Source organism: Cladophialophora psammophila, assembly GCF_000585535.1.
Source record: "Cladophialophora psammophila CBS 110553 chromosome Unknown aczJe-supercont1.2, whole genome shotgun sequence".
NCBI lineage: Eukaryota > Fungi > Ascomycota > Eurotiomycetes > Chaetothyriales > Herpotrichiellaceae > Cladophialophora > Cladophialophora psammophila.
In genome coordinates this window covers 228320-246169 of record NW_006912923.1, presented here as the reverse complement: position 1 = coordinate 246169, position 17850 = coordinate 228320, and the positions used below count along the sequence as shown (strand labels likewise).

At 52.3% G+C, this 17850-nt stretch overlaps 3 protein-coding genes across 3 annotated transcripts; 1 reads left to right on the top strand and 2 right to left on the bottom strand.

Annotated features, from left to right (window-relative positions):
• Positions 1-1349: 1349 nt before the first annotated feature.
• Positions 1350-4985, bottom strand: A1O5_01401 (uncharacterized protein; the record flags this gene model as incomplete). The annotated part of the gene is made up of 2 exons (XM_007742019.1): positions 1350-1432; positions 1484-4985. 2 exons carry the CDS (start codon positions 4983-4985, stop codon positions 1350-1352), a joined length of 3585 nt encoding a protein of 1194 aa, XP_007740209.1.
• A 7374-nt stretch (positions 4986-12359) lies between these two features.
• A1O5_01400 (uncharacterized protein) lies at positions 12360-14366 on the bottom strand (the record flags this gene model as incomplete). The annotated part of the gene is made up of 1 exon (XM_007742018.1): positions 12360-14366. One exon carries the CDS (start codon positions 14364-14366, stop codon positions 12360-12362), a length of 2007 nt encoding a protein of 668 aa, XP_007740208.1.
• Positions 14367-14866: 500 nt separating this feature from the next.
• On the top strand, positions 14867-16633 carry A1O5_01399 (importin subunit alpha-1; the record flags this gene model as incomplete). Its single annotated transcript, XM_007742017.1, has 3 exons — positions 14867-15100; positions 15159-15668; positions 15719-16633. The coding sequence occupies 3 exons, from the start codon at positions 14867-14869 to the stop codon at positions 16631-16633; spliced, it is 1659 nt and encodes a 552-aa protein (XP_007740207.1).
• Positions 16634-17850: the final 1217 nt, after the last annotated feature.

Sequence of the window (17850 nt, the reverse complement as noted above, 5' to 3'; positions counted from 1 at the left end):
GCATACCTACTTGGTAGGCAATCGGGCACTCGGCTTAAACCACCAACACTTCTACCAGGTACCGAGTACTACCTAAACAATTGCTCTGTACCCGGTACCCTGTCCTCGGTACCTCGTACTTCCTTTCCATCCATCTCCCATCAGTCTACATGTACCTAGGTATGATTGGCACCCGACAGGAGGCAAAATTGGGATATGTAGATATCATTCAGCCGCTGCATCTGGCCGGCTTATCTCTGGCCGCTTCTGCTCGGTGTTCCACTCCCCCACCCTTGAGGCCATGCTCCGTACAAATCGATCCCGATGAGAGCGGGACGTCGATTCTACAGCAGCGCCCCATGGTTGGTTGTCTCCCTCCAAGGGTCTTAGATTTAAGAAGAATGGTCCGCCTTGGCTACATGAAGTTACAAGACCTCCTGAACCGCCATTTCCGGTAGCAGATCACTCTGACCGCTTACGAGACTGACCGACTCGACGGGACAAGGACTAATCACGTACATCGAGGCTGTATCGCCTCAACATACTCCCCGTTTATTGGTAAATCGGCAGTCGCTTGAATTTACCTAACGGTATCCAAAGCAAACATGTGACAATGCTCGATAACAACGATCGTCCATTCGTGGTCAAGATCCGCCAGTGCTGCATATCAATCCCTCAGAAGAAACAGAAGCCTGCTGCCGTTGCGGCGCATGACCTGGTCCTGCAGATGCTGGGAAAAGAAAAAACAAAAAGCATCCAGCTCTGGCCGCATACGGGCAGTTGACCTGGCTCGACCCTGCATAAATTTGCCCTCGTCGTAGCTGCAGGCTGCAGACTGCCAGATCCTCATACGGCTCCCCTTCTACCCAAAGCTGGTGGGGGGGGGCCACCCAAATAGTAAATCAATCCATCCCAATTTCATTGACCCTCACCAGGGCGACCCCCAAGCTGGTCCCCGTCGACGTTTTGCTTTTGTCCATCAAGATCTTCCTCCAACGTACAATTACATTTCATCGACTGCGTCGCTCGTGTAAAAATCAAGCCTCCCACCAAGAGAGATCCACAGTCCGGCCTTCCCATGATATGTCCCATATGTACTCCGCAATCAAAAGGATTCCCAAACTTTTGGAATGTCCCTGTACCAGAAATGGTTCGTCTCCGCAGACTTTTCGCATCACAGATTTTGTTGCTGTGGGGTATATCGCGATCATATGTCCTGATAATCATATCGACTGGTATCGTCAAGATTCGAGTCAAAATTAAAACAAGTGTCTCAATCCACCATGCATCCGTCGCAGTTGCGAAAGAAAAAGATAATTAGGTTGGTCGACGTGACCTCGAGATAGGTGTCTGGGGTTTGCTGCATGTCATTACGACTTCGAAACTGAAGCTAATGCTCGCTCCTTGATGTGCCCTGCCTGGGTCTCCAGGGATCGCGCCATGAGCTTGAAGACTGTGTCAAAGGCTTAGCATACTGTATCCCGACGCGTAGGCATTTACTCACCAGGCCACACAGAGTCCCTTCCTAGTATGTACGCCGTCAGTGCAAGGATTCTGCTACCATGGCCGCCTTCTCGTGCCGCCGAAAGATCAAATCCGCCCTGGGCTTCGACCTTGTGTTCGGCGCTCGTCAGAATCTCGTCGATCTTGTGAATCAGTGACCGGTCTTCATCCTCGAGGAGAAGGATGCCCGGTACTTCTATCAGGTTCATGACGTCGCGGCCAATGACACCCAGGTACTTGCCAACCCGCTCCTGTACAGTCGCGATCCACTCTGCGAGGACTTGCGCACAGTCAAATGCACACATCGCCGATTGTGTTGGTAGCTCCCGAGAGGTATGTTCAGCGAAACTCAGACCGAGTTTGTCAGACATGGCCAGGGAATCGGCGGCGTAAAATGCTGCCTTCCGAAGGTGTCGTTCACGCCGAGAAGAGTGCGATTGCAGCCGCTCCTGCTCCTGTTCTCCTGGCTCCACTTTCATGCCCTCTTCCACGGGAGTCGGCATTTGCTCTTGATTCTTGCTATCTGGATTTTGAGATGAAGAGTTGCTGTTGCGCTCCGCTTTGCCCGTTTCCTGGCCTGGGACCGCCTCTGAGCCTTTGGCCAATTCTTCCGCCATGGCATCGTAGTCCCGTTGCCAGAATGCCTCCTTTGACCTGCCGAAATTGACAAAAAGGCGGATGTAAGCCAGGTCAAGCAAAGGGACACAGTCCGCAGATAGGGGCCCGTCGCCAAATGGATTGGGTCGCTCAATACTATGCTTAGGACTGCTCGCCCATGCCGCTTGCCAAGCAGTGAGTGCCGGTTCAATGTGTGCATGCATTTGTTCCGTCTCGCTTGCGGTCCATTGTCGTCCCAGATGCCGCTGTCGTGTTTCCCAGATGTAGTTATGTAACGCGTTGATCAGAATCAAGCAGCCGAATGAACTTGGTGTGAGCTCTAGCTCGCTTGTCGGCGCGACTGCGGTTACATTACTGTTCCGCCGTCGCTTTCGGTGTGCGGACATGAGTAGGTGTGTCAATGACGCGGCAAAGGTGAGAGCGCCCGTCTCCGCGCTCGCTCCTCCTAAATGGCGCCACATCTGCACAGACTCGGCAGCCCAGAGTTCTTCAGCGCAGGGCAGATTCAGTCGGATCTCAGAATTGGTGAGTGCCGGTGGATGGTTGTAAGCCGTCACAAGCATGCTTGAAAGGATAAAGACCGCATACAGAGTTCGCTTACGTTCTTCCATGACCTTCCACTCAAACCAGTCCGAATCGTCGTTTTCGCTGATCATTGAGCTCCAGCCGTTGTTCGGCATGCCACCCATCTGGATGTTGACGTTGGTATCGTTGGCCCCTGTTCCGCTGTAGCCCTGAGAAGGCTTTGCTAGCTCGGCACCGCGAGCAAGGCTTACTAGGGCAGCGCAATGGTTACTTGCAAGCTCAGCTGCTGTTTTATCGCCACAGTTATGGCCATAAATTACGTTCAACAGCATAGCCTGGACCAACCAGAGTGGCGTATCCTCCCGCTCAGCAGAATGCCGGGGGCCGAATTGGGTTTTTGTCAAGTTAGCCTTGCGCCTTTCTTCGAGATAGCTGCTAATCAAACGCTTGGCACATTCGAAGAGTTCTCTAGACTGAGACACCTCATGCTCATAGAGAGCCCCAATGGCAGCAATTGCTAGGATCAAGCAACTGCCTCCTCCGGCTACAGTAGCCTGGCCAAATTGAGATTGACCGGAAATTAGCCTGATTGGAGTTGTATAGTCCGGCGACTCAAAATTGAGGGTCGGGATGTGGAGGAAGGGAAGGTGTGGGTGGAAGTATTTAATATAGGCAGACACATATCGCTGCAACTCAGGCGTGCTTGGAAAGGTGCTGGCGTTGAATCCTTTCGGGCGGCTATTGGAGCTTGGAGACAGCGGCGAACTGATTGCAGGTTGGGAGTATTTGCGCTGTCCGAATCCTGCGTTTTGAGAAAGACCGGCAATCAAGACATTCCGAATATGATCATTGACCAAATCTGAGGACATTGTTGTAACCGAGCTCTGACGAAGACTACTATCCATCGAGGTGGTAGATGTAGTAGAGGCAGGTCCGTCCCCAGCGAAGGGGAGCTGGTAACCGGTAAATTGAGGTGTCGAGTGCATAGCGGAAGCATCCATTGAGGCAAAATCCGGCGGAGTTGGAAGACTCATATCCATAGCGGTTGCTTGACCCAACAAGGATTTCGGCGACACAGTCCCCATTGTAGCACTGACAACATCGTTGAAGTTGGACAACATTTCAATGCTCATAGGACTGTTCAACAAAGGGGCGTGGGCCGCAAGAGTAGTAGACCACATATTGCTTGCAGTGGCTGAAGCTTGCTGCATGGCTGCAATATTGGGGTCGCCGTTCATATCATTTATAGGAGCTGGACTGTTGGTACTCATGGCCGAGGGCGAGGAGTCATCAATAGCGTTCTCATTGGCTTGAGCGAAGGACATTTGGTTCTCGAACCCCAGTGTCATCCAGTCGAAGTTTGCATCATCCTCAGCCATGGCTTGGGAGGCAGTCATGCCGGGGAACATCTGGTGAAATGGTGAAACCGAGGGGTCAATCCCCAGCCCTTGTAGGTTGGTCATATGTAGTGCGTGAGGGTTAATAGTATTTCCCTGGTCGCAGTCGAACCCATTTCCATATTCGGCACCAAACCCTCCAAAGGGAGGCGCGGTGCGGAGGCCGCCTGATGTATCCGACGGCAGTCCAAGGGTCTCTAACTTGGGCAGAAAGACATGCTGGTTTCCATTTATACCGCGGTATTGATAGGGGTGAATACCCGATAGAGCCGACATGCTGTTGTGGTGGTTATGAGTGATTAAGGGTTGACGGCCAAGGTGAGCGACGGAATCGGATAACATGCTCAGCCTCCTAGTGGTAGAATCCACATGACTGACCGTGTTCGCTCTCGGTCTCATTGTTGTCGTGCCGCTCGTGGTAGAATTTTTGCGGACACGACCACTGGCGACTCCCGCAACACTTTCCCTACGTCCAGATCGGGGTCGTGCTGACGGTGTCGTGGAAGAGTGAAGTTTCTGCTGGTGCCGGAGTAACAAGTCACGCCTGGCGAAGCAGCGAGTACACTCTGGACACGCGAATGGCTTTTCCTTGGTGTGAGATCGCTCGTGTCTCTTGAGATGCTCCAGGCGAGCAAAGGAACGCATACAAGTCAAGCACACATGAGGACGAGGCTTGTCTGTCTTCAGGGGAGTAACAGCCGGATTTGGCGCTATGTTTTTGGACGCAGCAGAGACCTTGGTTGATGGGGTCTTGTTGGCTGGAGCCTTGTCGATCGACGTCTTGTCGCCTGGCGTCTTGCTTGCTGAGAGGTGGGGATGAGCCTCCAACACAGATAGTCGGGCTGTCTCTTGAAATGACTTACCGGTTTCTGGGACGGCACCTTCCTCGATCTCATTTGAAGGTGCCTCTGGGGAAGTCGCTTCCATACTGTCGACGAGTGTGCTATTCTCCTCTTCCGCCATCGCTGTCATCAGCTTCAAGTGTCTGTTGCGTTCGGCGCTGAGCACCGTGCCTGAGAACCAAATTCTCTACACACTCTCGACTTGGTGAAGCCTCGCGTACTGTGGAGCAGGAGAGAGAAGGTAATTGGGAAGGTCGCATGCGCGGAGGACGGTTTGTCGCTAGTAGTACGCTTGGGCCCTCCTGATTTAACGTAACACTCTGAAAAGTTCCTCGGGGGTAGGTGGAGGGCGAAATCAATTCGCCATCCGTATCCAATCCTTGAGGACAGTGTCAGGTGCGCCTAACGGCAAGAAGATTGGTAGAGTCGCAGGAACTGTCGCGCTCCAGGCGGTTCTGAATGAGGAATCTGATGTTCCAGACAAAAATAGTGAAAGACTGTGCACAAGATTCCAGAAAGGTGGCAATTAAGGAAGACCGGCGGGAGTTTTCAAGAGATCATGTACATGAACAGAGCTCGAGTCTAGTATTCTATGCAGCCTTTAGTACTCGGGGTAACGGATTGGCGACATGGAGCATGCTCTAAGAGAACGACAACGCTGCTGCGAGGCTCGTACACTCACCTGAGAATATACACCAAGAGTAACAAAGTCGCGAAAGATGCGCGAGGTCGAGGACCGAGGAGAAAAATAGATACTTTGGCCACAGGCCGACAAAAGCGAGACAAACCCTCCTTCAAAGATTTTGCACGTCACAGGTGGGTGGGCGGCAACGGTGGTTGGCGGCCACAGATGTTCGCAAGTGTGCAGGGTGGCAGTCCAAGAAGCAAGGGGATTGGTAGGCTACCACTTCTGGCAGGTAGCTGTCCGTTCTGGAACACTGTTGGCTAGAGGATAGGCCGTCTTCTGGAGGGACCCTAGTAGCAGAAAGGTAGTCCCGACCGAGGATCAGTTTGTCGTCGGGTATGGTCGATGGGGGAGGGGGCCTAGGTATAGCTTTTGCAGGTGTCCAAGCCACGCCGGTTTGTTCTGACGCAGGTTGCGCGAAGAAAGTAGAGGACACCAAGCGGGGGAAGACTCGGGGAAATTTCAAGTCTCTTTTTCTCTCTGCTCTTGGATTTTGTTTCCCTTTTCTCTTTCTTACTCGGTTGAGTGAACCAGGCCGCAAGGGCGCGACGAGGGTGCAGTACAAAGCGAGACCAGGTGAGGGAATGGGTAAGCTAGGGGAAGAGATGATCGGGAAATTGACGGGAGATGGCAGAAGGGGGGGTGAGAGGGGAAGAAAGAAGAAAAAAGGGAAAAAAAGAAGAAAGATTAGAGAACAATTCTCGTTGCAAGAATTGGTGGTGCACAGTGTGCATTTGCAATGAGATTTTCTCAGCGGGCGAGCAGCAGAAACGGAGAGGTTGAGTGGGAGAGATTCTGGAGTAGCTTTTAGTGGGAGTCCGGAGTCTGGAGTGACAGAAGCGACCGAATCGAACGGCAGCCAGCGACATGCCCATGGACAGGCCTACAGGCCCTTCGTTAGGCTCTGTGACTGTTATTGGGCAGCGCCCATTGTGACCCGGGGACCGGGGGGCGGACTGTTGCCGCATCCACAATGGGGATCAAGACCTGGTGGCCCCAGCTACATGCAACAGGCTAGCTGCTGCCGGATACACAGAAAAAAAATTACTGGGTTGCAGCTTGCAGTGTCTCGAGTCCGAGTATATCCAGGCACGCCTATGCCTATAAGCTAAAAGTCGCAGGGGCGCGTTCATGTACGGAGCACCTAACCGGTAGCTGCCTGCATGTACCAAGTACTTACTCTGCTTTCAGCCCACCCATAGGTACTTGTTTGTTTGCTTAGGTCCATGTCCTCGTACAAGTACCTTTTTCTTGAATGACCCGGTCCCGATGGGTGGTTAGGTAGGTAAGAGTAATAAGTAGGCTTTGACTGACTCTCCCTGACCTAAGATTCGTACTCTACGTCCTCCTTGGGTTGCGAGCACTGTGGGTTTCGGTTCCACAGTTTGCGCGCCGCCACACTGGCAGACAAACCCTACCCAAGTTACTCACTGTACCCAGTATGTACAGGTGGCCCCCCCGTCTCCGGTCTCCATTCCGCACCCTCCATCGCACAAGTCACTTTTGTTTCAAGAACTTCTTCCCTACATCCCTCGTACTATGCACTTTTCCTGTCGACACGAAGCCCGTTTTTATGCACATGTACTTCGGTACTTGAACACAGAGGCAAGATCCGGCTTCACGGGAAGGAATGCGACATGCAGGCCCCGAAGCGACAACTTCTCTCTCGCTCTTCCCTTCCCGGCGTTCCTTGATCCTTTTAGCTGCGCAACTACTGAGCACTGGGTCCTTTTTCTCCCAGCGTCTCTCTCCTTGCAGGCGCCGTCAAATGCCAACCATGTGTGGCGCAGAAAATAAGCACAACCCCAGTTCAAGTGACCCAGGTCAAGGCATCTCCTTAGGCTGGATGGAGGAGGACGAAGAAGTGGATTCAGAGTGGAACGTTCCCTCTTGCATAGACCAACATGCAGCTCATCTCCAGGGTTCTCAGATCAACGCGCAATCCTGGTGTCTTCTCTCTGTCGCCTGTCTGTCTGTCACTCGAGTCAATCTCTCCCCCAGATTTCAGGTGAGCATCACCAGCCTCTGGCCCCATCATGGTCGTGTCGTTGAATGCAATCACGATCAGCTCGGTGACTAACGCTTTAATAACAGTTCACTAGCTGTGGACAAGAACTTTGCCGGAAATTCCTTCCAGCTCTTAACATATTCAACGTCTCCCATAAGTATGAACAGAAAGTATCCTTGTCGTCTAATCCAGAGAAAACTACGTGCTTGCTACATGGTGCATCGAAATCAACCCGCCTTCGTACTCGTTCGACACATGGATGATGCGGATCCACACTGCCGTTCCCACCCTCAGCACCAGCTTGCAAGTGGCCCAAGCTCCTCCCTCTGCTTAGGATCATTTGCTCCCATCCTTGAAACCCTCACACCTTCTGCAACCTGCTGCCGGGTTGGTCTTCCAAATAATTAAGGGTCTCTACACCAGTTGTTGCCGGCGCTTGTCAACTTAATGCACCTGCTACGTTTCCTAGCTCGGGGCTGCTTTCTCTTGTCACTGCCTGGAGACCGGGATTGATCTAATTACCATCTTTCGAGAACATGCCTCATCAACTCTCCAACGACGGAAGGGTCTGTCAACCGCGCTAATAATGGTACAAACCGTTCGGGGGATAGCTGGCATTCGCCAGTGTCTGTGAGGCCTTCGATAACGGTGGTACGACGAACGTCGGATACTATTTACTGGCAGGGGCCCTCTGGAGCTACTTAGGTAGAACACTTCGAGAGCTCCACCGGGAGTACCAGACTGGCTATAACATTGATCGATCTCCTACTCCTCTGAGGCCCTCAAGGATCGATGAAAATATTTTGTTTTGATCTTCGTGCAGATGCTCGGTGATCTAGCTCTGGGGTCTAGACGGTCGCCACAGAAGAAACAGGATGCCGTATCTGCTAATCCTGGAGGGTTGAGCATCAACGGAGTACTATACGACTTGCGTTCTGGACGGGCTTTCCAAGTAGTAATACCTCGAATGAAGATTTGGTGATCCGAATCCCCCTTCCCTTAGGGTGGTCCGAGTGTCGGCGCTAATCCGCAACTGCGTGCAAATCTGGGGTGGTCATGAGGCCGGCCACGATCAATGATGTACTCCGATCCGAATAGTCAATTCACGGCGCCCATCCCCACAATCAGCGGTGTTACCCTTTGCTTTCAGAGGTGTGCCAGGCGCTTCTGAAGACTTGTTGGCATAAAGGCCTCCTTCGCTTACTGTTGGAATTCGCCGAAGGAGCGATATGTCGCCGCCAAGTTAGGTGTTGAAAATTGCCGCAAATCCACCCTCCCCATACAACAAAGGATTCGTCGGTTGCTCAATGCGCTTACCAGGTTGTCTGCCGATGCGACCAGGCGAGGGTCAATATGCTGACAATCGCAGCGATACGCTTCTGGAGCCTTGGGAAGATGAACCGTCTTACGTGGTCCTCATCAGAGCTTTGTCTGCATTGGCTAAATATCTCTCAGCCTCGAGGGACATCGACCTCGGGAAGCACTTCCAAGTCTTGGGACCTGACTCGAACGAGCGGTCTCATCCAATAGGTTTGCAGAAGATCCAGCAAGGCCACGAGTCCTATCCGCCCTGGGCGTTTGGGAGACATTTTGAAGAGAAAAAAAGCGGCAAAGCGGCCTTCACTTCGCTCCCGTCACCAATAACAAACAGTCTCGAGAAATCCAGTACTGCAAAAGTGAGCACCTGACATGTTCCTCGGCGTCATTTTTTCCACGAATGCCGCTAGGAGTTTTGAACCGTTCCTCCAAGCAGCATTGGTCGAAACTTTGTGAAGACCAAGGGAAGGCTGCGGACGTCTCGGTATAATCCCAAGGCGAGTTATGTTTCGATTGGCCAGAATATGAAGGATTTAGGTGAACACTGCATAAGCCGCCCGTTAGGTCGACTCCGAATAGGAGAGATACATTGCTGATGCCTGGACGACCTCGCGCTTCGACATTGAACTACTGCTGGCCACAGTGTCTCCATCATTTCGTAGGTGGCTTTTCAGAGTAACACGATTCTCAGTGAGATCCAAACCTCTCAAACCACGAATGCGGAGGTGGCTGCAGCGTGGACACGAATGAGGACCATCACTAGAATCCATTCTAAATTAGAATGCCCTATTCCGAGTTTCTACCTGCTACATGTGGCATGGGCTTGATGGCATGCTGGACTCAGTGCTGCATCAGCGGCTTGGTCCTCATGCAGCCGATCCAACAGACATGACGTCTGCGCAATGACGCTCATCTGTGGCCACAAAACGAGAAGGAACAACAAATCCCTTTCGAGTGTCGGGTCAAAAAGCATCTAAATCAACTCAATGACGTTACATTTTGTTGAAGGCAACGATCGTCAGATGTGCAAGACGATGTTCGTCACCAGCGCTCACTACCTCAAAGATCCCTTAACTCTAAGCCTTACCGGAACATGGGCTTGTGCATGTGTGTTTTTGCAACCTCGAGGAATTCCGGAGGACATTCGAGTGAAAAGTATGCTTGTCTGCAAGAACTCGGACAGGAACGCGGCTCTGATTGTGTATCGATTGTACTCGAGTGGCCTGTGCGAGACTGCAGGCGTTGGCAGCAACATACTCCGTACCCCGTACCAATGCGCACGGTAGGGTGGCTTGCTAGCATGAACTAGAGACTAGCTTGGGCAAAGTACCCTTTTGCCGTTGATCCCTTGTACTCGAGACTATTTCCACGTGCATGGAGGGGCCAGCGTTGTGTCCGAAGAGGGGTCGAGGGGTCTATCAACCTTGGGTGGCCGGACATATCATCCTCCTTTCTGAACGCTTCACTGTGCCCGGCAAACTCATGAACATTGTGCCAGTCATCTTCAATGTTCAGACGGCCCACGTCGTGCATCATCAGATCCCCTGGCTGCATGCGCAAGGCTGGAGCTAACGGCGGACAATGGAGGTCTAAATCTCGTCAGAGAATGGGATCGTATAGAGCATATTCCACTCCGGACGCACTGCGCCCCATGTTGAATTACAAAACAACAAACAGCATCGTAAACCTCACCCTCTAACGGACGGGAAACCGGCCAAACTCCCGCACGGCAGCAGTGCCGTCGAGTCTACAAGAGACCACCGTACGAGTACAAGAAACCGTTAGTGTGGCGAAAAGAGACATATTGTGGTTCCCTAGAATGGGGGGACTTGAAGGCTGTCCGTTTGCAGGAAACCCTTGACAAAGCGACGGAGAGTCGAATTGCCCTTTCCCAGTCTTGGAATTGCCAAACTCTATGCTGGGATCCTCCACATTGGCGAAGATGGTCCCGCTGTTTCAGGTAGGGAGAATCGAATGGCTGAAGCGGGAACGGGGACCGCGCAGATGGTTTGGGCGGCTCGACTCGTCTCTATCGACGTCCGCAGCTTTGTTGGGATTTGGTCTACCATATCGTGACTTTTCAGTTAGCAACGCACATGATCCGACCGCGACGTATATGGCGCCTTACCACACCTGCGAGCAGCTTGTACCTATACCGAGGACAGAGCAGTAAACAGTCAAATGCCCGGCAGCACTTCTCCTTCCCTCTACATGAACATCTCTTGCACACCTTAGGATCATGAATGTCGTTTCTTGAATGTCCACGGGGACAGAAACGGTGTTTCAACTAAAGGCCCGACCTACACGACAAATGAACCCAGAAAGCTCTTCTCGGCCACTTGGGACAGTCGGTGTTCGTGACTGTAAGGATGCTTACTCGTACCATCTTGTGGCGAAAACAATGGCAAGCCTGCGTATCGCCAGTCCGGGCTAGCCCACTCTTGACCAACCGTACTAGCCCGAGGAAATCGGCAGTTCGTGGGATTCCGACGGGAAGAAATACAGAACTTCTACTGGCAGAGCCCTTTTCCCCACCAACCACATACTTGGACATAATTGTCGCTTCGAAAATCATCGAAGCTTCTACATCCACGCCTAGGTAGGTACGGAGTACTCTTAAAACGTCCCCTGCGATACGAGAACATGAGTTGTGGGTGGTACGGGGCCCCAACCACCAATGTGGACCATACTTAGTACTCTGCGCCTAAGAGCACGGAAGTTAGTCGTATACGATGGTCCACAGGCATGGGCTTCATCGATGTACGTGGTTGTTTCGTCCGACGAACATACATGACCTACTCGTAAGTTTCGTACCCGTCCATGCGTGCATGCGTAAGTGAGTAGGTTCGTTCATTCGATCGTCCTTTCGTTCTTTCGTGCGCTCGCTCGCTCAGACGTTCTTGAGGAATGGATGCGATGGATGTGATGGACGGACGGCGAGACGGATGCCCCATCATACCATGCAAGACATCGGTTTGCTGCCTCCACAATCGAGGCAGTCCAGTCCAGCCCAGCCAAGCGTTCTCCCTCTCGTTGAGTTTTTCTTTTCTTCCCAGGGTCCTGATCCTGGCCCTTATTTCCACGTAGTTTTCTTGTCCCTGTCCCCTGGCCCTGACCCTGACCCTCGTCACTGCCTCTTGGCCTTGGCGTCTGTCACCGAGAAATGAGCAGTACTCCACAGCAAGCCAAGCAGCAGCATCCTCTTTAGGCTGTCTCCTTTCGTGGCAGCGAGCAAGCCAACAGCAAGCCACCAAGCAAAGCCTCCTCGGAGCTGCCCATGGGTCCAGGATTTGTTCCTTCCTCATGAGTCGACTCGAGAGTCCGTACCTACGTACTCCGGACTAGTGGTCGTCGGAGCCAAGCAATGGCGGGGATTTGGTTACATACAAAACCGATGCGGAACGGGGTGAGAAATGCTCAAATCCCAAAGGGGGAGAGTGCACGTGGAACAACGTCTCGGGAGGGGGTCAATCGTCGATTAAGATTCAAGTTGCCAGGGCTGTCCCAAAGAGACGAAAGCGTCGGTCGTAAACAACATGATTCTTGGCTTGCCCCTTTGGATGAACAACAGGTGTGCCGTACTCCTTGATCAGACACTCAAAGGGCCTTGCGCTGGGTTTGACATGGCACCCTTCTTCGGCGGTGGTTCCTGATTCCTCTTTCCTCTCCTGCAAATCTCCCCACAAGTGAAACAGCTTCTCCTTCAGTGTCGCCAGCTCGCCTTGGTTCTCCTTGTCCCACAGGTTGCAGGCGTCCATGTTCAAGAGGAAGTCTCCATCCGTGGCCGCCACGAGCAGTTCCATCTGGGTCGGCCGCCCATCAGTGCCTGTCTGCGCGCGGGCGTCCTCGACAAGGAGGAGGAATCGCCATTCCCATTGCACTTCCTCGCCTTCGTTCATCCGACTGAGATCGATATCCAAATTTTCGTCAAGGTCCTCGTTGTCGGACAAATCATCAAACTGGTCGACTTTTCGTGGGGCAGCAAAGTCGGCAATATTGTCTGGGAAGAAATCCACAACCCGAACTTTTGACTTGTAGGTGCAGTTCTGGAAGGGTAGTCGAAAGGTATTGCCCTTTGCCGTCGTGCGGTTCAAAATGTCTGGGTCTAGGATGTCTATAATAGACTTGCATGACACTCCCTCATACTGGTTGCATCGGATATGGGGGTTGGCTTTCAGGAGGGAGTGCTCGTGTCGCGCAACTGTGGCTGCAGCCATCTTTTCCCGTTGTTCAGCCTCGAACTTTGCTTTCTTGTTCTTTCGGTTTCTTGCCTTGGTCCTCTTGCACTTCGGTTCCTCATTTTGCTGCTCGGTAGGTTTGTCTCTCTGCCGCTTCTTCTTCACCTGGTTAGGGACTCGGAGAAAGCTGAGGCCTTCCGCCTCTACCTTTTGCTCATATGCTCGTTTGCGGTACAGCACTTCCTTCCGCTTTTCATCGCCAGAATTCGCCACTTCGATCAAATCCTTCTCCGGATAATTGCGATCATCTCGACAATTGCCCTCCAACTTCGAGCCATTCCTGTCCATTTTGATTTGCACATTACGCAGGTATACAAAATTGCCCACGTTCGCAATGCGCGTCGCGACAGAAGCCTGCCTGCCCCAGCATGTGACCAGGATCGTCATCTTTCCCCATGGACCGGGCCATTCGCTTGAGTTTTTGTCTTCAATATAGCCGAACGGATCACCGTCTTGGCCACAGTCGTCGTTGGACCACTTGTAGTCTCGGAGCCCGTCATTGGTCGTATAGTCAGTCACATAGAGCTCGGTGGTCAAGTCGTTGGGAGAGAATATTTTGCGCACTTCGCCCAAAAGATCCGCAAATATATAATCTTTGCCGCGGGGCAAGTCGAGTTGGTCCAGTGTACGGAACTTTTCTTTGCGGGCAGGAGCGGTGCCGCCGTTTTCTACCATCGTATTGCTTATTTCTAACCGTGTTCTGGGTTGTTGTTGTGTCCACAGACATGGGTCTTCTTGCTCAGCAATCCACTTGGCATACCTCAACTCGGCTTCGTTGAGAAGGGATGCTTGACCTCTTGGAAAAGAATTGCTCCACGGGCCATTGGGTTTGCATCCTCGTCCCTGCCATCTGGCCTTGTCCTTCAGATCTTGGATAGATCGAATCTTCTCTAACTCGGCGAAAGGGAGCACAACCCAACTGGATGTGGAGTTCGACCACCCTGACAGCTGGCCTTTGTGCTTATTCATTTTCACATTTCGCAGGATGACGACATCACCTTGGTCTCTTATGTCCGGAAGTTGTTCAAGTTCCCTGTGAAAGAATGCGAAGGGCAGCCCTATACCATATGGCCATACTGGATCGTGTAACGTGAATGTGATTTTGTAGTCCCGTTTACCACCCTGGCATCTTGTCGGATTGAGAAAGTCAACACAAACCCCGATGACGTGAAATTGTTCTGAATTTAGATTGATGTTGCAGGCGTTTGCGAGGTCGATGAACTTCGGGGGCACGGGGACGAAATCAAAAGGCATTGTGCAGGGCATTTTCTCAGAAGCGCATTGTTGATGCCGGTTTGCGCCCTGGAGCGGGTCAGAACAGAAGACTTTGAGAGCCGCAGTGGCTTCAGGTTTGTGGTCTGGTTGTTGGCCATTGATGAATCTCCAGGTTGCTGTAAGGGTCGCGACGTGTCCTCGACGTGTTGCTGGCTGCTTCATGAGCCAAGGCGCGACGCGCAATCACGTGATAAATGCCAAGCAATAGTGGCATGTGCTTTCCGCCTTGACAAACAGTGACTGCATCTCATACGACATCCACCCTACGAAACTGCAACTCCCGTTTCATTTGCTTCCATTTATTTATCCACAGCCGGCGCAGCCTCATCACTGACCGCCTTCACTTGCCACAGCGCGCAACCCCTCCTTTCACAAGTCCGGAATCTATCTTCTGCGGTGTGTCTTGGGTCAACTACGACCCTGAGCAGCTCTGAAAAACATCTCGTCTTTGAGGCCTTCCCTGAGACGTCACTGGAATTATGGCGGAAAGATATATCCCCGAACATCGGCGAACCCAGTACAAGGCGAAAGGCAGTTTCAAGCCCGATGAGCTGCGTCGTCGCCGTGAAGAACAACAAGTCGAAATTCGTCGCCAGAAGAGAGAGGAAAATCTAGCCAAGCGAAGAGGAGTCCAGCGCGGAAATGGCGAGATCGGTATTGGTGGTCTCACGGAGCCAGATAGTGATGATGAGACGGCCAATATTGAGAATGAGGTGAGAACAAATCCTTTTGTTGTCTCCCGCTTTAACCTGTGTCTAACGGTGTCCACAGTTGAGCACCGAACTGCCAGAAATGGTCAAAGGAGTCTTCTCGGACCAGATCGATGCTCAGATTCAAGCCACCACAAAATTCCGGAAACTCCTGTCCAAAGAACGCAACCCGCCCATCGAGAAAGTCATCGAGACTGGTGTCGTCAGCCGCTTCGTCGAATTCCTCCGATCCCCCCACACTCTCGTCCAATTCGAGGCCGCCTGGGCTCTCACCAATATCGCTAGCGGAAGCGCCGCCCAAACACAAGTCGTAATTGAAGCTGGTGCTGTTCCTATCTTTGTTGAGCTTTTGAGCAGCCATGAGCCGGATGTTCGAGAGCAAGCAGTCTGGGCTTTGGGTAACATTGCAGGCGACTCTCCTGCGTGCCGTGACTATGTCCTCAGCCAGGGAGCCCTGAAGCCCTTGCTTAATCTCATTGCCGATGGGCGTAAGTTGAGCATGCTTCGAAACGCAACGTGGACTTTGAGCAACTTCTGCCGCGGGAAGACCCCTCAACCGGATTGGAATACCGTAAGTGACCCTGGAATCTACACACAAGATAGATGCTGACAAGACTTTAGATTCAACCCGCACTCCCGGTCCTCGCAAAGCTCGTCTACATGCTCGATGACGAAGTCCTCATTGATGCCTGCTGGGCCATTTCTTACCTTTCCGATGGCTCGAACGACAAGATTCAGGCTGTCATCGAAGCTGGCATCCCACGACGTCTTGTTGAACTTCTAATGCATGCTTCTACATCTGTCCAAACCCCAGCTCTTCGGTCGGTGGGAAACATCGTCACTGGAGATGACGTGCAGACACAAGTGATTATCAACTGCGGCGCTCTGACAGCTCTACTGTCGTTGCTCAGCTCTCAGAAAGATGGTATCCGCAAGGAAGCATGCTGGACAATCTCAAACATAACGGCCGGCAACTCAACTCAAATTCAAGCGGTCATTGATGCGGGTATCATCCCTCCCTTGATACATCTCCTGTCCAACGGCGACTTCAAGACTCGGAAAGAAGCTTGCTGGGCCATTTCAAATGCCACTTCCGGAGGTCTTCAGAAGCCTGATCAGATCAGATACCTTGTCTCTCAAGGATGCATCAAGCCCCTCTGCGATTTGCTAGCCTGCCCGGATAATAAGATCATCCAAGTCGCTTTGGACGGACTAGAGAATATCCTCAAGGTGGGTGAAATGGACAAAGAGGCTGCGGACCCCCGTTCTCCAGAGGGACAGGTCAATCGATATGCATTGTTCATTGAAGAGGCCGGTGGAATGGAGAAGATTCACGACTGCCAGAACAACGCCAATGAGGAAATTTACATGAAGGCGTATAACATTATCGAGCGGTACTTCTCCGACGAGGAAGATGCCGGCGCTGATATTGAAGAATTGGCACCGCAGGCTAGCGCCACTGGCTTTACTCTTGGATCAAACCAACCCCAAGGCCAATTCAACTTTGCAAACGGCAACGACTCTATGGACATGTAGAACATGGACATGTAAAGCGTCAAGAAATGCCACTTGACAACCCCCGCAATGACGGCTGACGTTGGTCTCGTGCCCGACAAGCAGGCGCGAGCGGCGACGCAACACACTGCAACAGGGCTGCTTCAAAGCGCCGAGTCCTCAAGATCACCTTCCAAGCAGATATTTTCGCTAGAGTTGAATGAGAGCACCAACCTCGAAGCACCCCATCCACGGCCCCCCATGTCTTTTCACCCAAGCACGGACCCCACAACTCCCACCCTTCACCAGCACGATTCCCAAGATCCATCTACGACCCCACAATCAGATGCACCATCATGTAACCCCTAGCGATTCGACACAGCACATCACTTTGTACCCAGCTCCTGGCACCCAGCATTCGATAGAGGCGTTATTTCGGCAAAGAAAGTGAAACCATTATGGTCGGCACGGGCGCGGAAGAGGGAGGTATGGAAGAGGGAGGTAAGGAAGGAGAGAGAGAGAGAGATCAGGAGCACCAGAAATCAGGCAGGATAGCCTCCACTGGTGTCCTTATTGAGCTGCAGCCCCATGCCAAATGTATGTCGACTGCTTTCTATGCCCAATACAAAGACTTCACAACTCACCCGACGCTTCTGGACTTCTGCGGCTCGCTCTGCTTTTCCCGGGATGGTAAGCCATCTCGGTCTCATCTTGCCCGAGTCGACCACGAGCTTGTAGAGAAAATAGCAATGGCAAGCAGGCGTTTGTCCGGTATTGCGGGCAGGTCGTCTGATCAGCTGCAGGATCACTCCATAACTTCTTATGAGAAAACACACTCTGACCAGTTAGAGGGCGCATGCTCCTCTTTTCTCGGGCTTGGGGCCCTCCTTGTCGATGACCAGATTATAGGAGAAGCAGCCTAGAACCCCTCGTATCGTGCTTTCGATGCATCATTTCCATGCGAGCCGAGTCCAAGATGACAAGGTGATGTAACTCCCGTACCCCGCAATAGTGGATGAGGAGATGGAGGAGATGGTAGGGCCACCTCAGGCTGAGCGGGCAATCCAACCAACGTCTTCAGTCAACGTAACCAGAGCTCTTGGATGACCGGCACCTCCGCTTTTCTCCTGGCCAGCAACTGCGTCAAAGATTGCCCAAAACTGAGCATCGCCACGAGCGTGATGATCATAAAGCGAGATGTAAGTGCCGTGGATGACCCTCCGCAGCAGCCACATGTATATATATTGCTCTGGCTAATG